Source organism: Eptesicus fuscus, chromosome 10 (genome assembly GCF_027574615.1).
Source record: "Eptesicus fuscus isolate TK198812 chromosome 10, DD_ASM_mEF_20220401, whole genome shotgun sequence".
Taxonomy (NCBI): domain Eukaryota; kingdom Metazoa; phylum Chordata; class Mammalia; order Chiroptera; family Vespertilionidae; genus Eptesicus; species Eptesicus fuscus.
The window spans coordinates 46,240,430-46,266,339 of record NC_072482.1 but is presented as its reverse complement, the minus strand read 5'-3'; the positions used below and the strand labels follow the sequence as shown (position 1 = coordinate 46,266,339).

The window sequence follows — 25,910 nt, the reverse complement described above, 5'->3', positions numbered from 1 at the left end:
GCTTTTCTAGCACCCTTTAAGTTTTCCTTATCAACACAAGACCCTGGGGCCATCCCGTGTCCATAACGCTGCAGATGGACAGCGCCCCATCCCTTCTGGGCTCAGGGTCATTGGCAGAAGCACTGTAATCAGTCACACGTCACTTAATCACATACCACTTCCCAGGCTCCCCACAAATGGTGAGAAGTCATTTTGGGGAGCAGTGGGGTTGAGTGCCTGTTTCTGTCCACTCTGAAAGCAAAGTGCTTTGTCGATAAAAGTTGCCAGGCTCCATCCGTGTCTCGCCAATGCTGGGAGAGGGAGCAACACCAGCCACGTCGTCAACGAGACTCACGTGGCTCAGGAGAGAAAACACAGACACCCCATATGTTTCCCCTTCCCCCATAACCTCAGAGGCCCCTGGGAAGATAGGAGGGAGTCTGTGCCACAATCGGGCACTGCCTAACCGGTTGACAAGGAACCAACCTGAGACTGCCACCTGTGTCTCAGACCTGCCTCTGGAGCCAGAGGGAGCGAATCTAGTGAGAAGTCCCTCTTCAGAGCTGCTTATTCAAAAAACACAGAAGGAGACGAAGCGTGGCCCTCAGGAGGCCTGCGCTCCCTGGATGTCAGCCTCTAGTAAGGCAGGGACGCTAACCCAACTAGGCAGCGGAAATGCCACACGGGTGAGGTGGCTTTTCACAGAGCCACGTGCTGTCTCTGCAAGATTGGCGAGAAGCACCCGAGGCTTTAGTTCGGACATGTTTTGACAATAGACTCCAAAGCCCTCGGTGCCAACTGCAGAAATAACCTGTGGTCACTGCCTTGTTTTGCTGGATAGCCCTCTGTTCGTTTTGCCTGGCCAAAAAAAAAAAAAAAAAAATGGAGAAAGACAGGCTTTAATTGAGTTAAAGGACATTTGAATGGGAACTATATCTACTCAACTATACCATATCCCCTAAGGTTTGGGTGGGGGCTCGTGCCAAGCCAGCGGCATGTCTGTGTCTCTAGCCTGAGAGGACGGAAGTCTTGTGAGAACAGCCGGAGGTTGTGCTCTCTCTCCCCTCACTCACTCCTTTCCCTCGCATCACTTCTGTGAGGTTGTTGTCTTTTCCCCTGAAGCTTTCCACAAGCGCCCCTGATGCAGAGGCCTCGTCACTGGGTCTGGCTCGTCCACATAGTGATTTAATCTCGCCAAAAAACAATGAGCCTCCAAATCTTTGTTTTTTGCCCCTCCCTCAAGAGGAGCCTGCCGTTACACTCAACGGGCTATGTTTTTATGACATTTCCACATGCTCAGGGAACTGTCAGTTTCAGATAAAGCTCCGTGGTTTCTCTACTATCTCAAAAGAGAGCTGAAAGCCACTTCTTGGAACTAAATGCCACCGACAAGAGCCCATGGTTTTCCTTATGTTTGGGCCATATCTTTCGTCTGCCTTAGAGCTTGTCAGTTCTACATGAATCCGTTTAAAGGAGGATTCATTCAACCTATAAAAATAGTCATGAACAGGACTCGTCTCCCCTTGAAAAATACCACTGCTTTAAGAAATACTTTATTTTTACTTATTTTTAATTGGGGTTCTTAAATATCTAAACAGTGGAAGAAGTGACATTTACCAAAGTTCTGTGCCATTTGAGAAATCATACTTCGCCCCTCTTGGTAGTACATTTAGGACAGGATGGGTACAGGAAAGCTAAGGTTCTTCCCAGTCTGACATGTTAGTTTTCCTAGAGTAGAGGAGATTAGGTTTTCCAAGAACTGTTTCAGGGACTCAGCATCATGCTCATCTTTGAGTTCATAACTTGCTTACGGGAGTTCCTTTGACCCAGGTGGGAGTGTGGTGCCCTGTAATAACATTGAAGGCAAATCCTTTACAATGTGAATCATAACTCATTTCCCTGCGCTGATCCAGAAGAATCCAACATGTACTGGGCCGATTCTGCCCCAGTTTGCTCTTGTGTAAGGTGCAGGTAACTTCTCTTCCAAGTAACTTCTCTCCTTAGGAGAGATCAGAGTCAGAAGCCAGAAAGAGTTCTCACCTCAGCCTGTCCAGTACTGCAGCTCAACTCTGAGGAGCAAAAGAGGTGTTAGCCTACTTTAACATGTTCTAGTCCTGCCCTGTTAACTCTCTCATCTCATCAGTGTTGACCTTTCTCATCCTTTCTAATGATTCCCTAGCTCTGAAAAAAGCTTAAGTTAGCACAATACTGTCCTTTATCAACAATCAGCTTTTTAAACTTACTTTTTTTTAAAAAAAATAATCAAACAGCATACCCAGTTCCCGACACACCAAATTCTCTGTGCCTGCAACAACATACAAACACATATTCACGTCTCTAGAGGCTTGAGTTTTACTTTCATGGCATTTACAGTATAATTACTCAGTGACTTGCTTTTTCACACAGCTGTCTCCTGTGTACATGCCTCTAGGTCCATCACATGTGGCTTCTTTAACATCCATCAGTCCCATAAACCACAATTTACTCATCTATCATCTCTCAACAGCCATTCCAGTGGTTTCCAATTTTTCCCCTCTTATAAACGCAGCAATAAATATTTTTGTGACTATATTTAGTGGTGGTGCTTTTATTTTTATGGGTTAGAGTTCCTTAAGTAGGTTAAGGGTTATGCTCATTCATTAAATACTGCCTAACTACTCTCCCCAAAGGCTGTAGCAATTCCCATATCCTTTAGCAACTTCCTCCTGTTCTCGCCAGTAGGAGTGAACCGTCCTTTTAATTTTTGCCAATCAAAAAAGGATGACTGCTAATGAGGTTGACATCTTTGTCCATTTTTCTTTCGTGTTGTCTTTAAATCAATGTATAGAATCCTTAATCCTTAACATAGGAATATTAACCCTTTCTGATAAATGTTTTCTATATTTTTTTCCAGTGTTTTTTTAACTTATGGTATCTTCTATATAAAAAAAAATTTAAGTTTTATGTACTTGTTATCTTTTCTTTATGACTTCTCGGTTTGCTATTTACATAAAAAGTCAGTTTGGAAAATTTTTTTTCTTCCAATGAAGAAAAAATGAATAGGTCATATGAAGTAACAAAAGTAACACTTTGCATAACAAAGTCTTAGTTTGACTGAAAATGGGAGGCAAAGTTGGGGAGAAGGAGTATAGGGGAAAGTTTCATTTCTATGTCTTTCTATAATGTTTTAATTTTATTACGTATATCTCACACAGGTTCATTTTTTAAATTGAGGTGTAATTCACATACCATGAAATCCACCCTGTTAAAGTGAACAAGTCAAGGGTTTTGAATGATTCACAAAATTATATGACTATCACCACTCTAATTCCAGGACATTTTTATCACCCCTGAAAGAAACATGCCCATCGGTGTCCTCCCTCAACTCAGGGAACCACTACTCTGCTTTCTGCTCCTATAAATATGCCTACGCTGAACATTTTATATCAATGAAATCTTTTTTTTTAATATATTTTATTGATTTTCTACAGAGAGGAAGGGAGAGAGATAGAAAGTTAGAAACATCAATCAGCTGCCTCCTGCACACCCCCTACTGGGGATGTGCCCGCAACCAAGGTACATGCCCTTGACCGGAATCGAACCTGGGACCTTTCAGTCCGCAGGCTGAGTTCGGCTGTCAATGAAATCTTACACTTTGTGGCCTTTTGTGTCTGGCTTCTTTCACTGAACGTCATGTTTTCAAGGTTTATTCTTACCATTGATATGCCCCCCAATGTCATGTATCAGTTGCTTCATTTCTTATTGTTGCTGAATAATATTCCACTGTGTGCACATACCACACTTTGGTGATCCGTTCCTCAGTTTGGTGACATTGGGTTGTTTACGCTTTGGGGCTATTGTCAATAATGCTGCTGTGAGCACTTGTGCGCAAGTTTTTGTAGATGTGTTTTCAGTTCTCTTCGTTACATATCTAGGAGGGGAATTGCTGAATCACATGATAACTCTATTCAACCTTTCCAGGAATTATCAGAGTGTTTTCCAAGGCAACCGCACCATTTTACATTCCCACCAGCAGTGTATGAGGGGTCCAGTTGCTCTACATCCTTGCCAGCATTCATTATTGTCCATCTTTTTTATGATAGCCATTCTAGTGGATCTGAAGTGGTATCTTGTTTTGGTTTACAGGTCCATTTTTAATATTTGAAAGTTATGGAAAAGTCACAAGTGTTTTCTAAGTAGGAAGCTTCTTAGTGACACAGTTTTGTACCACAAGCATTTCTAATCCATTGTGAACTTTAGTCAGAAAGTACTAGAAAGATGGCCAAAAGTATTGGATTAGTTGCGTTTGCTTTATTAACATGGATCATGTCAAGAGGGATCAAGTATGTGAGTGTGTGTATATCCTTGTGTGTTTCTATAGGAGCCAGGGGCAGGGAGAAATAAGGCCCAGCACCAACACTGACACATGTGGGAGAGTTAGAGCCAGACAACCATGCACGCTGAGGCACCGGCATAACCACCTAGATGAGCTTGTCTGGCTCTAACTCTCCCACCCAAATGCTGACTTCCAGACACATGTTATACGCAAAATGTTTACAGTTGCTTAAGTGGTTTGTTGAATCAGGCATCTTTTTTTCACATGTCTGTAATTGGTCCACCTAATGAAAAGAAGGCCTTGCTGGGCAGCATAGATGTCAGCCATATTTCTAACTAAAACAGTCCTTTTGTGATGTCTAGAAAGCTGTGCTTAGCATCTGGAATTTCAAAGCATACGGTATGTCTAGAATAAGGAACCATGTGACAAAGAAAAATAGAGCTATTAAATAGAAGTGATAATGTTATTATTAACAATATGTCAGATCTATAAGGCAATTCCAACATTTCAAAGTACTTTCTCCATCTCCTATCCAATTTTAGTCTTCGCAGCAGTCCTGTAAGATGAGCAGGGCAGATGTTGACTCTGACTCACAGACCCTCACAGAACTTCAGGACAGAGAGGAGGGAAGACTTGCCTGCAGTCACACGGCTAATTGATTGCAGTGTCACAACTGAATCCCAGGTGTCCTGCGTTTGCCCATGAGACTCTAGGGTAAAAGGACAATTGTTCAGGAAACATTTCTTAGTCTGGGAGGGAGATGTTGTCATTGGCATCTGCCCAGCGCTGAGCTGACTGTCCCCATGCCAGCAGCACTGGAGTCATTAGCCCCAGTGGGCATCTGGCTTCCTCCTCCGACAACTCCCAGAGATCTGGGGTCTTGTAAGAGCGTAGGTGGTAGAAGCTTTGGAGAGCTGGATACTGGTAGTAGGATCGACTCCCGTGGCTTCCACTCAACTTCTGATACTGAAACCGAAAAAGGAGATAGCGAAGAAGATTCACACACCAGCTTCCACTGGGATTTCTAGAGGAAATAGATGCTTGTTTTCGGCTTCTTCTACCACGTTTTATCTCGGTCCTTCTCCCGTAGCCCCCATGCAGCCACCCAGAAACACCAGGCACATGAGATGTGTTAAGAGACACAGGAGGTGATGACAACCCGTCTCATTAAAACCCCGTAAAATATTCAGAGGAAACAAGGCCACGGGGAAGTCCACCAAAGCAAGAGTGTTACTGTTTGGGGAGGGGAATCTTTTCCCCCTCTTTTGTCTCATATTTGAACTTTCTGCAAGAAGTTATATTTCTCATATAATTTCTTAAATGATACTTTTTATCTGGGAGAGAGGGGTGTATCGGCTGCAGAAGCTGGGCAGTTGCAGGGGAGGGGCGTGGAGCCGCTCATTAGTGTTTATGGAGGAGGACGCACTGGCACGCCCTGGCCAGGCCCACGAGGAGGAATATTTAGATTTCATTCACCCTCCAGAAGTCACACAGCATGCTCCCGCCTTTTGCCAGCCTCTGGGGCCAGAGGTCCCTCGGCACATGGCAGGGCCACTCATTCCCCTGACTGATCAGGAGCTGGGGCCCCAGAGGGTCTCACCCTCCTCTGGCCACTGCTGTACCAGCCAGTGCAGGTGCTGAGCTGCAACACCTCTGTCCTGTTCCTCCCATTGCGCTAAGAAGGAAGCTGGGGCCAGGTCAAGTCAACGGGGGCAGACCATGCACGCTGAGGCACCGGCTGGCTCCAGTGCCACAGGCCCTGGGCTTGCTGACTCTCAGAGTCTCTACCGAGAACCAAAGCTCGGGTGGCGCCTACACGGAGGCCCCGAGCCTGAAGAGAAATCCGGGCCCTCGATCCCATGGAAAAGCCACAGGAGGGCCCTTCCCCTCCTGTGCAGCCTGCTCAGTGCTTAGTGTCATATGCCCGTGGTTGACTGTATAGCTGCAGGCCGGCCTTTCGGACAGGGGCTGGTGGTAGTTGGCAGGATCTTCATCTTGTCTAGTTGGGTGTTTTGCACTATCTGCGGAGTCCAGTGAATGAAAACCAAACCACTGCTGAGAAGTTAAATCTTGGAAGAATAAGTGTGTGGAAGGACAATAAATAAGACGGGAAGTCCTATTAGGCCTGTTTGGGTTGTAAGAACTCTCTGGAAGAAAGGGAGAAGGGCCTCAGCCTTCTCGATGTGTTTCAGCGTATCCAAAGGCCAAGTAGCATTAGCGGACTTTGCAGCCCCGTTTGGAGAGTGCGGGGGTGCCTGCGAGCCTGAGAATGGAGTGTTCCCCCAGCTCCATGAGGGGTCTGTGCCCGCTCTTCATCTCTGGGGACCATGCCCATTGGCTTGGAGCTCACATCTCTGACCATAGCAAGCAGCTGCGGTGAGCGACCAGCGAGCCTCTCCAAGAACACCTGTGGGACGAACCTCCGGTGTCAGTGGAAATTCTCCCTCACTATAGGGGAAAACAGAGCCTTTTAAAAAGCAACAAGAGTGTTTGGGTTTTGCTTTGTTGCTTTTTTCCCCCCCTCACATTGAAGAAAAAGTCTATGGCTATTTTCTTTTCCTTTGACCTCTTTAAAAAGCAACTGGAGTTGCAACAGCTCTGCTGAAATTTTATATGGCCTTTTGCTTCAAGGACTTTGAAACGAGCATTGTTGATTTTTCTCCTTTCCTGTCAACCTCTGTCCTATTTCCCTAGTGTTTTATATTCACTGCCTGGATGCTTCTGAATACAGTAACTCTCGCTACAGAAGGCCTTCTGACTTTCCCTGTGGCCTGAACTATAGGTATATTTTCTTTCTGAAAATCGCTAAACACGATTGAGAGCAGGAGCAGAACGGCTTTGTGGTCGGCAGAAGGGGAGACGCCAGGCCCAGAGCTGCTGCCACCTCTGCTGTGCAAACAAGGCTTCTGCCTGGTGTGGCAACATCCGTGTCCCCGCACACAGACCTCTGTGTTATTTAGGCACCGTCCAGGATCTGAGTGTCTGTTTGTCATCCAAAGGGTATGAAAGGGAAATCAAACATTCTTTCATATCAGTATAAGCCTTGTGCAAACACAGCCCCATGGACAAAGCCCCTTCCCGGGCCCATAACAAGGAGCTGTTTGTCCTGGCTGCCCGTCTTTAGCAGACGGAGCGGGGCTGAGCTGAGAGTGGTGTAATGTGTGTCGTTGTGATTTTGTTCTCTTGGGCCAAAAAGTGTCATAGGTGCCATGGGGCCGAGTTCACCATGTGCAAGTTGAATCACAGCGCCCACTGGCAGCCTTCGGCAAATGCCGCATCCAGTGGGCTCAGAGCAGCAGAGAAACCTGACAAAGCAGTTGCACCCAGCCGTGGAAAAGCCACATGATCGTTTGTGATTGCCTTTGTGCATGGGGATTCTCTAGTCACAGAAGCCAGGATCTGTGCTCCTGTCCGCCTGCATCTGATGTAACCAAAGCAAAAGCCTGAGCTTGGGATAAAATTTCTTCATCACCCTCCCCTCAACAACGCAGACAAAAATACTGCACCTTCTGAATATTAGCGAGGGCTTGGTTTCCTCACCCAGAAATATTTTGATCAATGAAACTCAGGTTTAATTGACCTATTTTTCTGATTCCTCAGTTTCACTCGAGTCCAATATAGTAGCCACATGTGGCTGTAGAGCCCCAGAATTGTGGCTGGTCTATGACATGTTGTAGGTGTCATATACGCCTCGGATTTTGAAAATTTAGTGCCTCCCATCCAAAAAAGTAAAATATCACAATAATTTCCTATTAATTACATGTTGAAATATTTTGGCTCTATAGGGTTCCATTCAATGTTTTATTAGAATTAATTTCACCTGTTTTCGTTTCTTTGAATTATTTTAATCAGTGGCTACTAGGAAATGTAGGATCACAGATGTAGCGGGCATTGTTTGCATTGGACAGCGCTGGGCAGGCGCTTGAAGGAAGTATAGGTGCATAGCGCCATCTGCTGGTCCGTCTACAGCAAATTCTAGTGGAAGCAAGCACGAAGCAGTCTGTGCTGGGAAACTCTCTCTGCAGAACAATGTGCTACCTTCCTTTTCTAGGAGCTTCTGAAACAGAAGCAGAACTGAACCCCAAAGTCCCTAGGGTCTTCAGTAAGGATCTTGGAGAGGGTAGTGTCCAACTGCCGGAAGCTGCAGGCCCGTGTTTACCTCATGAGTGCTGAGGAGACTCTAGAAGGCTGTGGTTCTTAAATGTTGCAGACCGCCACAGACAAGGTTGTACCCAAGCATTCAACAATAGGAGGAGGACACAGATCCATCCCTCAAGAGACGAGAGTCCTCCCTTTGAATAATGCTGATTGGCTTTGATTTGTCAAGAGTTTGAAAGTGAGAATCTTGCCGAAACCGGTTTGGCTCAGTGGATAGAGCGTCGGCCTGCGGACTCAAAGGTCCCGGGTTCGATTCCGGTCAAGGGCATGTACCTTGGTTGCGGGCACATCCCCAGTAGGGGGTGTGCAAGAGGCAGCTGATCGATGTTTCTCTCTCATTGATGTTTCTAACTCTCTATCCCTCTCTCTTCCTCTCTGTAAAAAATCAATAAAATATTTTTTAAAAAAAGTGAGAATCTTGCTGATAATAATATCTGCCTCAGGGAGGAAGAGGGAGGCCACACGGTCAGAAAATCCACGTCCTGGTGGCTCATTCCTGTGACTGGCAAGGTGATGCTGGTTGTTGGCTGGAGGCCTCAGGTCTTCTCCACATGGGCCTCTCACAGGCATAGCTGGTTTCCTCCACAAAGAGCAATCGAGGAGGCCTAAGGGGAAGCGGCAACACCTTTGATGCCCTAACCTCCGAAGTTACACCATCGCTCCTGCTGCACTGTGTTGGTCGAGGCAGGAACGTGCATCCTCTCGATAGGAGGAGGTCAATGTCACGTTGTAAAAGAAAAAGTGAGATGGGATGGCCGTTGCATTTTGGAAAATACAATCTGCCAAAGAGCCTAACACTTGAACAGCAGTGGAAGCCTAAAAAGCATGGCCCATTTTCCAGATGAGCACACTGAGGTTTAGAGAAGTGGAGTAACTTGTCTGAGGTCTCACATCTGGTAGGAATGACAAAAGTCCAGTTCTGACTCCTTGTCCGTGCTGGAATAGCCTATCCGAGTCACCGCCCTGTCTCCCTTACGCCGTGGTAACTGAGCATCACGCCGATGGTTCCATCTTTCCAGCATCTTCAGGGTGTGTGATGCTCTCTTCATTCGAGGGTTTCAGACCATTCTTTAGGTGGTCTCTTTCTATACATAGTCGTTTTATTGAGTTGAGGCTCAATGGAAGTAGGTTTCAACCAGCTAGAGCAGTGGTTCTCAACCTTTCTAATGCCGTGACCCTTTAATGCAGTTCCTCATGTTGTGGTGACCCCCAACCATAAAATTATTTTCGTTGCTACTTCATAACTAATTTTGCTACTGTTATGAATCGTAATGTAAATATCTGTGTTTTCCGATGGTCTTAGGCGACCCTGCTAGCGGTTCTCAACCTGTGGGTCGCCTAAGACCATCGGAAAACACAGATATTTACATCACGATTCATAACAGTAGCAAAATTACAGTTATGAAGTAGCAACTAAAATAATTTTATGGTTGGGGGTCACCACAACATGAGGACCTGCATTAAAGAGTCGCGGCATTAGAAAGGTTGAGAACCACTGAGCTAGAGAATCCTTCTTACTGAAGTGCTGTAGCAATGAAAAAGTTCACATTTTCCAGTGTTTTCCATGCTGCTTGCTTCAAAAGTCTCGGGGATGATAAGCACCGTGTAATTCGTGTGATCACATTCTGTTTGATTATCTGAATATTACATCGTATTTATATTTGAAACAGGAAGGAATTAATCACAGCTTGCTTTCAGTAGTTCCCATATTACCCGGTCATCTTAAAAAGGAGGTTTTCTTACCATGCTTTGATGTTCTACCTGCCAGAATGAAAACTAAAAATCCAGCTGCCATAATCATCATTTGTTATTCTTGGTTCCAGGTCAAACTTCCCTTTCCTGTAGATCAAATCACAGATCTTCCGAGGAACGACTTCCAGATGATGATTAAGATGCACAAGCTGACCTCAGAACAGTTAGAGTTCATTCACGACGTCCGGCGGCGCAGCAAGAACCGCATCGCGGCCCAGCGCTGCCGCAAGCGGAAACTGGACTGCATTCAGAATTTAGAATGTGAAATCCGCAAATTGGTGAGTCGGCCCTCCCATTGCCCTCTGCACCCTGGAGTGACAGGACTGATGCAAAGTCACAGCAGTGAAGGCTGGAGAAGCCGAGGGAAGGGTCGCCATTCAGGGAAGTTTGGGTTCATTTGTAAACAAGTTTCTCAGCAAAAATTAATAGCTTTATATCCGCAACGGGTGTGTCTGTGAGGGTGAGGAATCGCGTGCCGGTATTTTATATAGAGATAGTTCTTTCCTATTTTCCATTCTAAGTGTTCTAATAGCTAGCATTGATCACATGCGTATGTGGACCAGGTATTGTTCTGAAGTATTTCTGCAGGTTAATCCTCACATCAACCCTACGACTTAGGTACTATTTTATCTCCATTCACAGAGGCAGAAACAAGAGTGCAGAGGGGTTAGGTAACTCCCCACTCTGTGGCATAACTTGGCTGCCAACCCAGTTGTCTGATTCCCAATCTTGCTTTCTCTCCTGCCTCCCACAGGAGAGTGCGTTAGCGGTAGGACGCCTGCCTCCTGAGAGGCAGCTCCGCTCCTGAAGCCCTTCCCTGTCCCAGGGTCCTTGATTTTGCAATTCCGCCTCCACGTGACTATCACGTGATTATCACGTCCTCCCTATGCCTGAGAGTATTTTGTCTCAGGGAACAAGCTCCCATCCCCCAAGCTTCCTGTCCCTCAGAGCTCTGTGCCCCTTCTTCTTGAGACGCAACCTTAAGCTACAGGAAATAAATCCAGGTGGCCTCACTCCCGACCAGCTTTGCAGGCAACCAGTGCAACCTCATTCAGCTGGACCTTTCTGCTGGCCAAATCCTGGACGCTGAGCTCAGGTGCCAAGTGTGTGTCAGGGAGGAAGAGGGCGGCCACACAGTGTGGCCATGGGAGGAAGAGGAAGGAAGAGGGAGGCCACACAGTGTGGCCATGATCTACCTTTGGGTCTTCAGACTGCACGCAGCAATCCTTTGCCTCCTGGTAAGCCACCATCCTAAAGCGAACCTAAGAGCCAGGCGTTTGAAAAGCATGAATAAATGTTACGAGTTATTTTTTAAGACTTTACTTTTTATATGTATATATGTTTTTATTGATTTCAGAGAGAGGAGGGGAGAGGGGAAGATAGAAATATCAATGCTGAGAGAGAATCATGGATCGGCTGCCTCCTGGGGATCGAGCCTGCAACCCAGGCATGTGCCCTGACAGGGAATCGCACCATGACCTCCTGGTTCAGAGGTCAACGCTCAACCACTGAGCCACACTGGCAGGGCAGTGTTAGGGGTTAGTAAGATAGTCCTGGACCTCAGAGTCTTTTTTATTATTTAATTAACACCCACCAAGCAGGGGAAACCTGCCTATCTTCAGTGGCTCCTGTCACCTACAGATAAAGCCCACACTCCTCAGCGAGACAGCTGGTGCTCTCCATGACTCAGTCTGTCTTGCTCTCCAGCACCCTTCCACTCTCTCCCTACAGCTTGACCCCCAACATCTCCCACTCTTTATACCTCTGTGCTTGTGCCTCTGTTGTTTCCCCTCTACCTCGGCCATCCCCCTGTTTATCTTCTGTAACTCTGCCCTTGCTCTTTAAGACACAGGTCACTGCCCCCTCTCCAGGAAGGCCCTTTCCCGAGCCTCTGTGAGGCTGGCACCTGCCCCTGGAGCCCGTCTGACCTCTGGCTCTGTGCTTGTCGCATTATTAGTCTTGCATTGTCTGCGTGTGTGTCGGCCGCCCCAGCCCCTTGCCCGAGCCTGTAGGTTTCATGCAACAAGGACGGTTTGGTGATCATCTCTGAATGGCCAGGGCAGACCCATTGAAACCTCTCAGGAAATGTCCGTTGACCTAAAATTGCAAGTGGGTCGTGGGATTATGAATTACTTCTTCGTTTCAGATTTTTCTTTAATGTTGTTTTAAGCACAACAAAACGTTTTTCATTTAAGCCAAGCGCCACATTGCCGCTGGTGAGTGTGGGTCTTCTGAGAGCCTGCTGGGCTTAGGTGGGGAGCCAGGCCAGGCTGGGCCCACAGGTACCAGTCGGCAAGGTCTTAGGCCCAGGTCTGTAGGAATGCCGGCCCTCCACTCTTCTTCGGGCGATAGGATAACTCCAACCACCCATGTTTGAGAAATGCCCAGTTTTTGTAGTTCGCGTTCTTCCCCAAGCGACCGTGTGATATAAACAGATAGTAAGTCTGCGCCACACACCAGGCAGACATCTGAAGCTCTTGCTAATATTGTTCAGTTGGGAAGCCAAGAGGGCATCTGGTTCTCCCCCCGTCCCCCCCACCACCACCACCACTTTTTTGGAACCCCCTTAAGTAACATGCGGCATTTCACCACCGAATGAGTTTCACATGCTCGTCGGTGAACAGCTAGCTGTGCCATAGAGCTCCCTGCTTTTAACCAAGTCTTAATGTGTGCAGTGAGCCAAAACACCGGCACACGTAGCGTTTCATCCTCTTCACCCCAGAAAGTGACCCGGGACATCTTGCAGGTCAGTGGGTGCGGAGGGGTCGGTGGCTTGGCCAAGATGATGGGGCAGAATTAAGATTGCCATTCCCTCAGAGTCCCCTCCCAGGCTGTGTGGCGTTGCCTCTTTACAGCCTTCCAGGTTACAGCACAGAAGGTCCAGGTTGCACAGCCTGGATGGTTTTGGCTTCTTCCCCACCGCCCTCTAGCTGGGGAGCTGCGCCCACTCGCCTGGCCTGAGTGGCAGGTGGCTCTGGCAGGGCCAACTCTGATCCCGCCCACACGTCCCCAGCACGACACTCTCACTCCCCACTCCCACGCTGTCTCCGGCATGCCACTCAGCTTCTGCAAACTTGCATAATGTATTTCTCTCGAGTTGCACTTGTACATCTGTTTATTTTTCATTTTTAAAACATGTTTTCTTGGAAAATTTATAAATATTTTAGCAGGTGCCCTTTCCGCATATAAATCTCTGTCTCTGACAGACTTGCGCACGCCGCCTGCCGGGCTGCATTCGAGATGGGCACATGCAGCTTGTGTAGGAGCCCCCACATCGGATGTGTGCCCCCCACCCTCTCACTCTGTCCCCCGCTTCATTTTCTCTCCCACCCTCTCCTCGCCCCTCCTGCCCACCCATGCACAGCGCTGGTGAGGACTCACTCACTCCTTGCTGCCCTCGATGTGTAGTTTCTCCATTTCACTGCGTGCCCGCCTTGGAGCCTCCTGAGCCTCTCTCCTCACACAAGTGGTTGTGGTAACACCTTAACCCCTCTCCCCTCTGGTGCTAAATTCATCCCTCTGAGGGGGTGATGGATTTGAGAAGCACAGGAGCTTGTGTGGGATTTTCTTGAAGGAAAACATCTGAGAACCTCGGTCTCCACAGCTCTGTGTGCCCTCTTGCTGTCCAGGGAGAGGCAGCTTCACTACCCGGTCAGCCTGCTGAGGTTGGATGGAACCATCTGGAATTGCCAATAACCACATTTTTTAAATTTCCATAGTTTAAATATTTTCAAGAAGTTTTAGGTTCATAGCCAAATTGAATAGCAAACATAATTCCCACATGCCCCCTGCTCCTGCACACTCCCAGCCTCCCCCATTATGAACATGCCCCACCAGTTACATTTGTTACAATCGGTGAGCCTACACTGGCGCATCAGAATCGCCCAAAGTCGCCCTGACGGGTTTCGCTCCTTGGATAGAGCAGCTGCCCATGGACTGAGGAGCCCCGGGTTTGATTCTGGTCTAGAACACATACCTCAGTTGAAGGCTCGATCCCTGGCCCTGGTTGGGGCCCACTGATTGATGTGTCTCACTCACATCAATGTTCCTCTCTCTCTCTCTCTCTCTCTCTCTCCCTCTCACTTCCACTCTCTCTAAAAATAAATGGAAAACTATCCTCAGGTGAGGAGTAACCCCCAAAAAAATCACCCCAGTGCACAGTTTATATGGGGGCTTACTCTTGGGGTACAGTCTATGGGTTTGGACAAATGTATAATAACATAATACCATGTATCTATCACACAGAATAGTTTCACTGCCCTAAAAATTCTCTGTGCTGTGCCTATTCCTCCCTCCCACCCCACCCCAATCCCCTGGCAATCACTGATCGCCATAGTTTTGCCTTGCTCAATTGTTTTTGACCTTCAAAAATGGCAATCTAATACATCTGGGGGAGATTTTCAGCTCTTGGTTTGAGACCAAGAGTTTTCCAGTTGATTCCCTGCAAACCCCAAATTCCAAGAAACAGGAACCTTGACTCCCGAGGTGCTCCGAGCCGTAGCCAGTTTGCTCAGTGGACAGAGCTTTGGCCTGTGGACCAAAGGGTCCCAGGTTCGATTCCTGTCAAGGGCATGTCCCTCGCTTGCAGACTCCCAGCCCTGGTCCACGGCGTGTGTGGGGCAACCAATAGATGTGTCTCTCTCACATCTGTGTTCCTCTGTCTCTCCCTCTCCCTTCTACTCTCTCTAAAAAAATCAATGGAAAAAATGTCCTCGGGTAAGGGTTAAAAAATAATAATTTTAAAAAATAAAATCTTTTAAAAAAAATAAAGAAGTGTTCTGGTTGGTGGTGATTTTACTGGTCGCTTGGCCAGGCCACCGAGAGGGACAAAGAGCTGCCATGGGGGGGTAGGGGAGGGGTGTCAGGATCAGTGCCCGTCCGGGTGGGCAGCGCAGACAGGAGACCTGGCAGGAGTGCATGTCCAGGCTCCCTGGATGTATATGTTTTGAGTTTCTGGATCCTGGAAAGCCCAGCAGCAAGGTCTCGGGTCCGGCGCGGGCTTGACCGGCGTCTCTTGTTTCCCCGGTGTCCAGGTGTGCGAGAAAGAGAAGCTGCTGTCCGAGAGGAACCAGCTGAAAGCGTGCATGGGGGAACTGCTGGACAACTTCTCCTGCCTTTCCCAGGAAGTCTGCCGAGACATCCAGAGCCCCGAGCAGGTCCAGGCCCTGCATCGGTACTGCCCTGTCCTCAGACCCATGGGTCTCCCTACAGCCTCCAGTATTAGCCCCGCGCCCTTGGGCGTGGAGCAGAACCTGGCCGCCCCTCCGTGTGCGGCTGGGGACACCGTGCCCTGCTGTTTGGAGCAGGGTGCAGCTCCGCCCGGGCCCCCCTGGGCCCCCAGCAACGCCTCAGAGAACTGTACTTCTGCGCGGAGGCTGGAAGGCACTGACCCAGGAACCTTCTCAGAGAGAGGCCCTCCTCTTGAACCCAGGAGCCAGACGGTGACCGTGGACTTCTGCCAGGAAATGACTGATAAGTGTACAACTGACGAACAGCCCAGGAAAGAGTACACCTAGGGAGGCGGCCCGCCTCCGCGTTCTCACACCTCCCCACCAGGTGGCGCTGTCCAGCTGTCGTCTGGAAGAACCAAGAAGGAATTTGGTGCACACTACAGCGGTCTCAGCAGCAATACTGTTTCCAAGGATTCCCTCCTCTCTCCACGCAGGAGTGATCGTTACCTTCACAATGGTGCTACCCCTTGCCCCGGCAAGGAAAGACAACAGTGTGACACTGTCTGTCTGTGGGTTAATGTCAATCTTAACAGGGATGGACGATAACACCTCTAGGACCCAACCACGGATTTTTTTCTCAGTGGCCCATGTCACAAACCCTATCTCAGGAATTTCTTCTGAATGTTCAATTTTTTTCATTGAAGACAGCTTCTATACACATCAAAGTTTTATAGCTAGACTGTACATATTATATATAATATATATATATAAAATATATATATCTCCATATGCAAAAGTCCTGCATGCCTCAATTTTCTCATCCTAAAACTGGAAACTTCATTTCTCATTGACAGACAGGTTCCAACATTCCTCTTCTTTTGTCTCTGATGCTAGATCTAGTTTGGTAACTGTTAACATGGTCATTTTTTTTTTTCTTGCTTCACAGTTCAACTTCAATTTGTACTTATTTATGGACAGAATTCGATGTTGGGAGTTCTCATTTTAAGGTTTTTGTTTCAGACAGCCTTTTCTGTTTGGTTTGGGTTTGGCACCGTCAGGTGGTGTCATCTGAGTTTGTGGGTTTGTTTGTTTCTGCAGACACTGTACAGTCATGGTCAACTTTGCCACTTGCACTGAGTTTTGGGTCAAACCTATTTTCTTAAATGAAGTTGTAACTTCCGTATAACTCGAGTATACTGTATATTCTTTGCTTTTAGTTTAAAAGTAAAACATTTTAGCTCATTTAAAAAAAACCACTCAGGTGATAATTATGTAGGAAAAAAAACAATCTTGCCAAATAATGAATTCATCCTAGGATGTGTCGACAGTAATCTGCTTGAATATTTTTCTATCTCACCTCCTCCCCACCTTTCCTAAGCAGAGTCGAAATGCAGGTGGAGAGTTCGGAGTTGATGCTGGATGTTCAGATTCCCATGTGGGGAGAGAGTTTGGGCATCTCACTCGAAAGTGCATCGAAACAGCAGGTGTTGGCTCCTGGAAATAAGTCACAGCTGTTTTCTCACCCAGGGAGTAAGTCCCATTCATTTCAACACTTCATCCGGCCTCGCTTGCCCTGGGAGTGCAGTGCGGCAGGACCTTCTCCTTGGAAGGACTTGGCTGAGCAGGACTGGCCTCCTGGGAGAACTCACCTGAAGGGGTGACCTGCAGCCCCAAGGCCCTGCCTCTACACGGCTGCCCTGGGTCAGTGCAGCTCACGCAGAGTAGGAGAGAGCAGGTCAGAGTGAGCCTGAGGTCTGTCCCGGACACAGGCGAGAGCATTTCTTCCTCCCTTTCTTCTCCAAACGCTTCGAGTTGAACTCTGAGGTTTTCCGCCAGCCTCTTGTCCCCAGGCAGATTTCATTCTGAGTCTTTGGATGTGGTGTGGCCAGGAGCCCGCCCTGACCCTGCCCCCACCACACACACACCTGCCCTCACCTGATGATCATTTTCTTCTCTTGCTGCAAAACTGGTTGGCTTGCAACCCACAGAGAGCAGCTTCCCTTGGCTAGGGGGTGGGGGGGGGAGAGGGGGGGGGGCGGGTGTGGGCCCCTGGCCACGTTTACAGGAGAGTGTGCTGAGACCCCGCACCAGCCGCAGAGGAGGAGGAATCAGCTCCCTCGCTCCAGCAGCCTGGCCGGGGTAAGAGTCCCTAAGGGTTTGATGTGGGGATGGGGTGGTGGGCACTGGGGACTAGATGGTTGACTTTGTTTCTTTATTTGTGCCATTGTTTGGACAATATTAAAGCTGCATGTAAAAGGGGGAATTAGTATATGATGTAGGCAAAAGTGAAATCATAGTAACATGTTTTAGTATTATTAACTTCTTCTGTACAAATATTAGCGCTTAAACGTTGGAATATGTATGAATGCCAGAAATACGTTGGTTCATGCCGTAGGATTAAAACACACAAAAAGGCTTTTCTTTTAAACTAGTCCCACTTTTAAAACCTGCCTCTGGGTTTTCGTTCCCTCGTGTGTGTGTGTGTGTGTGTGTGTGTGTGTGTGTGTGTCTCAGTGAGCTCTGGACCAGAGCTGCCCCTGTCATCGCGGTGGTTGGCATTTCTCCGCCTAGTAGGCAGGTCTTGTGCTTCACCAAGGGGTCCGCCCGCCTCGGTGGAAAGCTGGTGACAGCTCGAATTTACACTCAGTGTGAATCACGTGATCCATCCCAAGTCTGTGCTGTGGTGGAGTCAGCCAACAGTATTTTGTTTTTTGAACGCTCTTGTTTCCTTTTTTACGTGACCTCTTTTTTCAAAAAAGGAATGTTTTCGGCTCAGATCACAACCAGGTCCAAACAACTCGTTGGCATCCTTTATCCTGGTAACAACTCACGTGCAACTGGTAGTCTTGACCACATTCCGCCCATCCCTCCCTGTGGGTCCGTCCGCACGCACCTGTGCCACGGCCACTCCCAGTGGGAGGGGCGCTCCTTCTTTCTCCCCACCCTGACTCCGTCCACCTCCTCTTCCCGCCAGCCCCCGCCTCGCTTTTCTTCCTCTCCCCAACCAAACCCTCGCTGTAGGAACTGGTTACAAACACTGCTTGAAAAACTGCCTTTCGATTTCTTTTTGAACAAGTTGCTCCGATTTTGTTCACCATCCGCCATGAACAGCGAATAACTTCGTGCAATGCGACATGCCCGTGTCTGGTACTGCTCTGAAACGTGTGTTTGTCAAGATCATTTCCTGGTCCATTCAAAGGGAGGACTAGCTGGGGACCAGAATCCAAATTGCCTCAAGTGGAATTTTTAAAACCAGCCTGTTCCTTCCCCTGGGGTCCCTTAGGGAAGCCTGTGTCTCGTAGGAAAAGGAAAAGCAAGTGAACCGTAAGGAACAGTGTTCTTTAGGGTCTTTCTTACCAAAAGAAAGGACCCTCCCGCCATGGGCTGTGTAGGAGGATCCCTATGCCAGCCAAGCAGGGTCCCTAAGTGTCTGGGTTGTCGGGGCAGGGGCAGTGGAGGTGACGGGTTGGAGGTGACGGGCTAAGAGCTGCCCGAATCTAGTCCTCCCCTCGGACCCACCTTTGTTCTGTGTGTGTCTCCAGACGGCCTCACTTCATTCAGGTTGGTCCGGCTTTGGGCAGGCGAGTGCTTTGCTGTATGTGTTTGTTTCTCTGCGTTATCTGGGGGTGCCTTGAATAAATGAACTTCATTACATACTGATTCTGGAACAAAGCAGTTGAAAAAAAAAAAAAAAAAGCTGGCAGTTCCTAGGCCCTCCTGCTTCTCCCCTCTGGGTTCCCTGGCCATGACTCCGGCGTCAGAGGTGAGCTGCAGCAGAAGGTGTGGTTTTGTATGGTGTACGAGTAATTTATTAACTGTCTTTCTGAAGGTATGCTGCTTTTAAGATGCACTATGATTTTGGATTTAATCCCTGTCTTGCTTTCCCAAGGAACTAAAAAAAAAAAAAAAACAAAAGGCTGTTGATTAGTAAGCCAACTGCCACTTCTTGACAAGGAGAGCAGGGAGCCGAGAGAGGGCTCGCCCGGGAAGGCTGCTCAAGGTCAGGTGGGCACAGTGTGACGTGCAGTGCTATTGCCAAGCGGTCCACACCTACACTTTCTCCTTTAATGCTTTATGATGGCCGTTCAAGAAGGAGAAACAAGCAGAAGTGTAAACGTGATAAGCCGTTTAAGAAACTACCAAGTCCTGCCCTGTGAGCCGATTCACTGTGGGGCAGCATAATCCTCTGAGCACGAGCAGAAGCCTGCCAGGCTCTCTCAAAGCCCTTCTTGGCTCCCTAGTTCTATACATCAGACCCCATTTAAACTGGGGGCCGCTTAGTAAAGGACTTCAAACCGCTCCAGAAGGAAGCAAGAATCCAAGTGTTTTCCTCACCACTGTAAATAGACTAGAGAACGTGGTATGTGTGTGTGTGTGTTTTTAAAGACTAAAGCTGTTCACTGGATTGTGAGTTAGTGTTTCTTCCCCAAGTTGAGGATTTTGTTGTAGGTTCAGTTTCTGGCAGGTCAGTCCGCAGCGCAGTGCCCTGGGTGGCCGTGGGGAGGCATTCTATGTTCAAGCTGTGTGTTTCTAACACTGCCCAAGCCATCTCATGACCCAAGCATCGAAGTCGGATGCTGCAGAATAGAAGATACTTGCACACAAATACGTGCAAATAGTATTTGTACATAGAAAATAACTATTGTGGCAGATCAAGGATAAATTATTCAACTGACGGTGCAAAACATTTCTTGCAAAGAAAAGTTTAAATGTATAGTATTTTCCTACACTCCACCCTGGGAGGTAATATTTATATCAAATGACTATCAGTGTGTTTTCATTGTAATATGGAGATGATTTCATGGCGTGGCGTGGTGTGCGCATTTCAGTACCAAGCAATGGACAGACAGCTCTGACTCGCACGTTCATTCCAGGTTATTGACCTCAGAGGAAACCGTGGCCCTCCTTAGAAGCAGAAGTGCACCCAGACCATTCATTTCAGGTAGACTGGCATTCAGTGCCCAATGCTCCCGTGGGGTGGTCCGACTATGTGTATCAGGAAAGGGGAAAGGGACTTGGACAAAGAGGGGTTTTCCTACAGACTGATGCTAAGTCTTCTACCGAAACATGTCTGGAGGCAGAGGGGTGACCGCCGCTCGAGGACAGTGCACTTTGCATGTGTGAGTGCTGGGGCGCCCGTGCACGCTGGGATGTAGAAGACCTGCAACTTCTAGCGAGTAATCAGGAAGATTCCAGATGCACTTGGGAGCTTTGGGTGCTGGTTAGACACCGTGAGCCATTCAGGGCAAGCACCCGCCTTTCGCTTGGGAGGCCAAAAGGGCCTGTGAGAATTTGTTCCAGAACCAGTCGGAGGCAAGTGCACCTCTAATATATGCCTTACAAACTCCAGAGGCCATATTCAAAACAGGGTCTTCTCAGTGTATGCAAGGGGCCGCAGCCCCGCCTCTCCTCCTCCCCAGGTCGAACAATACGGACAGTTTTCACACATATCTACCTGTATAACCCTCTGTACCTCTCATAACTGGTCAACGACTGTAACAGGTTACATCAGGTGTTTTTCTACATACTTTTTACACAGATTCTATGCGATTAATGTAACTTAATTCAGTGCATCAGTTTATTATACTAGTTCTTAGGCTTGTCTTTTATTTTCTAAGTGATTGTGGTTTTTCTTGTGGTTTTTATTGTAAAGATGAAAACGGCTGTTGATGCTTATTCTCTGTAACTAAGAATTTTTACCGGTTTTTTTGGGGGGGGGAAAGCATTGCTATGAACTAATGAATTGAAACTTCATTTACTCGTTGTAAATACACTATTGTGCAAAAAAAAATTTTCACTCAGTTGAATTGCTAGTGTTAACTAAATTTTGTCTAGACACCATTTCTGTTGATGAAATAAAGACATATCATTATGCATTGTAAACTGGTTTCCTCTGCCTCGGGTCCCTGTTACAGACAACAGAGCTGCTGGCCTGAGGAAATCTCTGCTCCCAGAGAAGCCGTGTCTCTCCCTCTAGTTCACACCCTGATCTGTTACCTGAGTGATCTGATTAGAAGGCTAAAAATGTGATCATGCCAAAGTGATTCCTCGTCTCTGAATTTTCAAAACCCCTAGTCCTTATGAGAGCAGATGAAAGACATTAAACCCCATTTCCTGGTTTGGGTTTGGTGATGTTGCCTATGTCACCACTGGGGGGAGCTGTGGGAGGGTGTTGTTTCTTACAATGATGTGAACCTGCAATTATCTCAAACCAAAAGCTAAATGAAAGTAAACAGAGAAAAGAAATCAACAACAAGATACAAGGAGGGGCAGGGCAAGGAGTTTCTGGTTTAATTAGAGTTTCTGGTTTAATCCCCGAGATTCTGGTTTAATTAGAATCAGGTGAGTCCTGGGCATGAAAAAAAAAAAGTAAAGCTCTCAGATGACTGTACTAGTAACTTGTAGCCAGAGTTGAGAACCCAACCCTGCTGTGGTTTGGCATAGGGTCCTGAGCACCCATGCATTGATACTGAACACAGTCTCCTACGTAGATGACTGGTCACTGGCAAGAAATGAGTATCAGTTTGAGAGAAGCATTTTAGGAAAAATCTAGGTAGGATGATTCATACTTGAGGTATGGCTTTGGTGCAGTAAAAAAAAAAAAATCTCTAAATTCATAGGAGATATGAAACTGGATTAGAGGGATTCAATCACTATTAACCCAAAGAAAGAAACAAAGGAAAAACCAAGTGTGTGAGCTTAACCAAGTGAGCTTAACGGGGAAGTTCCACCTCTAAACCTGGAAGAGTTGTTTAATGAACAAAAGCAGTTTGGAGCAGTGAGTAAAGCAAATGTCATTCTTTTTTCCAGAATTGAAAAGAATCTACAATAAATATCTATTATGTCTTACAATGGTCAGGAATGTTTATTCCACAGTGGCTTTTCAGAGAACAGAATTAAAATCGATATGATATTGATTTTAGTCTTTTTGAGATATATCCCCAAATATTTGTATATGACTTTTAAATGCCAGAGCTATGAAAACAATGGAGTGAGACAAGGGCACCTCAAGGTTACAAACAATCCCTCCTCTGATCCGTTGTCCACACTGTGGCAGAAAGAGCTTTCTAAAGTGACTCTGACCCAGTCACTCCTCTGCTGCACATCCCCTTTGAGCTCTCCATTGCCACCCTTCCAGGCCTCCATGCTCCCTTCTCCAGCCTTCCCTCTCCCACAGCCCTCCTTCCACCCTGTGCTCCACCAAACGTGACTCCCCAGAGAGCCCTGCTGTCACACCTTTCCCTTTGTCTGTGCTGTGCCCTCTACTGGATGGCCTCGTCCATGGACCCCAGTTCTCCTAGGCCTGGAAAACTCACATCTTTGACAATGCAGTTCAAAAGTCACTTCAACTATGAAGCTTTAGAAGATGCGGTACATATATACAATAGAATATTACTGTCATAGTACAGAGTGAAATCTTACCATTTGTGACAAGCATGGATGAACCTAGAGGAATTATAAGTGAAATAAGTCAGAGAAAGACAAATAGCATATTTCACTTATATGTGGAATCTAAAAAACAAAATAAGTGAACAAACAAAACAGAAACAAATGTATAGATACAGAAAACAGACAGGGTAGCCAAGTGGAAGGGGGATGGAGGCTGGGTGAAAAGGTGAAGGGATTAAAAAGTACAAGTAGCAGTTAAAAAATAGTCATGAATGTAAAGTACAACCTACGGAATATAAGCAATAATATTGTAATAACTTTGCATGGTGCCAGGTAGGTACCAGACTTATTGGGGATAACCACTTTGTAAGTTACATAAATGCCTATCTAACAACTGCACTGTACACCTGAAACTAATACAATCTTAAATGTCAATTGCAATTGAAAAGTAAAAACTATGAAGCCTTTCCTGACCCATCCATAAAGAAGTGACCACTCCCTCCTTTGCACACCCCGTAACATGTACCTTACACATAATCACATTTACATGTTTACCTAACTTTCCTTTTTATGGCAGAGATAGTATTTTATCTATTTACACACCCAGCACCTGAAAGTCAGATGGATATAAAGTTTTCAATGAAGGTTATTTCATGAGTTGAATTTCTTGAATGAATGAATTTAACTCTCTATAAATAAACTTCCCCTTCCTCCTCTCCCTCTCTCTCAACACAGACATATACACACCATGAAGAAGGAAATGGAAGGCTACGAAGGGGCCAAAGTGGAACACTTCTTGTAATAGTTCCTTGATCAGTTAGTCTGTCTTTACTTACCATTGATGTTCTGTGCCCAGTGGCTGAAGGCAGAGCAAGGGGCTGTTTTGCTGATGCAGAATGCACGAGCTAGTCCGAGAACTGAAGCTACCTGAGTCACTGTGCAGCTGTCCCTTTTCAGATAGCAGCCTGGACAGTAAGCTGCCCTTGCGACTGCCCGAGAGAGATCTGTCTGTCCAGACTCCACTCTCTCTCACGCTGCCATCGCTGTCTCTGAAGTGACAGTGCAAATCTGAGAGGCTCCCTTGAGCGTTGCCAGTCCTGGGACTGCCCCCAGGTTCCTATTGCATAGGATGGACAATGTCTAGGAGGCATCATTGTGCCTAGCCAGTACTGGGACATAGCAGTCTGTATACCAAAGAAGAATGGTCTGGTTGCTGTCCCGGGTGCTGAACTCTAGCACAGTCATCCCAGGGACATGGGCTGTGGACATGGAGCTGTCCGCTGTGCTGACCCTTCTCAGCCCAGTCCTTTTTACTACCTCAAGGATCTACCTCAAGTGGCTTGGGTTGTGGGATTTGTCACAAGGTTTTAGACTTCGGCACACTGACTTGGATGACTTGTTGCTGGTTGTTGGCTTGAAGTAGAGATGTTCTTTCAGACAAGGGGGAGCAAGTCACGTCCTGCTGGGTCACTGAATATTTTCTCAAATGAAAAGGAGGGGCCCTTTCATCATCAATGCCCTCATTGCCTGACTTCTCATAAAATGCCCTCCTGATTTTCCTGATTCCCAGATGGAATATTTCTAGTACATTAAGGAGCAAAGAGATGGCTGCAATGCAGTGCATAAAGAGCATGAAAATGGTCTTCTCTGTGGGCCTGGATACAAAGCAATCCACTGCATTGGGGCATGGAGGGTGAGTGCATTTGTAGAGGGAGTGCATTTGAAACCCATAGAGAATATACTGGCCTACCATAAACCCTACTTCCAGTACAGGTCTGATCAAGATGTGTAAGACAAGTACGCAGTAGACATCCTTTCAGAGGGACTTTATGGATCCTCTTCTGCTCTTGTAACCTCCTCAGTTCCCTATCTATCCTTTGTTGCTCCTCCAATTCCAGCCCTGGATTCTCCATGTGGGTTCTAAGGTGTGACTTTTTCCTCTGCCTCTCCTTTTCAAAGGCCCTGAGTCTATAAAGGACATGGCCTTCACCAGAGAGGGAGAAGACACGAAGATGATTGATAAAACCCAGAATCTGGTCAAAGAGATAGGGAATGCATCATCATAACAGATATTGTTGCAACCTGGCTGCTGGGTGTTGCAGGCAAAGGCTGACTGTTCATCATCCCAGACATCTTCAGCAGCCACACCAAGTAGCAGCATTCAGAAAATGAAGAGGATGGTCAGCCAGATTTTCCCCACGATGGTTGAGTGGGAGTGAACTTCCTCTAGAATGTCACCCAATAAGTTCCAATCCCCCATGGTAAGAGACTAATGCCTGAAATACAGAGAACACAGAGGTTAATAGCACCCCTGGATGTAATGTATAAAGACTCAGGCTCATTAAAACAGCAGATTGCTTTTTCATGCCAGTAAAACTGTGAGTGGTTTCCCAGCCCTAATATTTATGGACCATGCTTGATGAAATAGGATGGTTCCAGGGAATATCCAATTTTGAAAAAACACTAAAAACTCTCCACAATCTGATCCAATATCCTTCCTATTCTGTTCTCTCCCACACAAAGTTGACTGTCATTCTGACATATGCATTGGCCCTCATGTTTGTACAATGCCATCTATTCCACCATTTTACTCATTTTTCTATCATCTGAGATGCCCCATTTACCATACATCCTACATGATCTTAAATAACTCTTACTGTGGCACTGTACCTAACATGGGTTGTGTGATGGTTGTAGCATTTTTGTCTTTGCACACAGAAGATATCAATAAATAGCAGTGGGCTGAATTGTCTTTTCACTTTAAAACTCAGTTCCTCTCACAGAAATAATCATCAGCAGAAAAACAAAGGTCCTCATTATATATTATCCATGGCGCCCACTCAAGACTAAAAGTACAAGTAAGGAAAACAGAAATCAGGCAAATAAACCCTCAGAAACTGGCACAGAATAGCAGTAAAGATTAAGAAGACACAGAAATAATAAACAACGACATATGATTACATGTTTTCATGGAAGCTTTGCTAACTTGGAGGAAAAGTGAACATAAACTGCTTCTCTAGCAAGCTTGAGATCTGGAAAAATAAATGGAGACAAAGCTGACATAAGTAGGTTATTTGGTTCACACCAAAAAATTTAATGTTTTTCAAGGTTCAATGAGGCTAAAATACTTGGTAGGTTAAAATCCT

The 25,910-nt window shown here is 46.7% G+C and overlaps 2 protein-coding genes across 2 annotated transcripts in view; one reads left to right on the top strand and one right to left on the bottom strand.

Annotated features, from left to right (window-relative positions):
- BACH2 (BTB domain and CNC homolog 2) overlaps window positions 1-15,720 on the top strand; it is a 335,928-nt gene extending 320,208 nt beyond the window's left edge. The window contains exons 5-6 of the mRNA XM_054721928.1: window positions 10,276-10,482; window positions 15,238-15,720. Coding sequence (XP_054577903.1) covers window positions 10,276-10,482; window positions 15,238-15,720 — 690 coding nt within the window. The remainder of the gene's footprint in view (window positions 1-10,275; window positions 10,483-15,237) is intronic.
- Window positions 15,721-23,596: 7,876 nt separating this feature from the next.
- On the bottom strand, window positions 23,597-24,925 carry GJA10 (gap junction protein alpha 10). The gene is given in 5 exon segments (XM_008139827.3): window positions 23,597-23,840; window positions 23,842-23,959; window positions 23,962-24,560; window positions 24,562-24,751; window positions 24,754-24,925. Coding segments are annotated over 5 exon segments (1,323 nt in total).
- Between the last annotated feature and the right edge of the window lie 985 nt (window positions 24,926-25,910).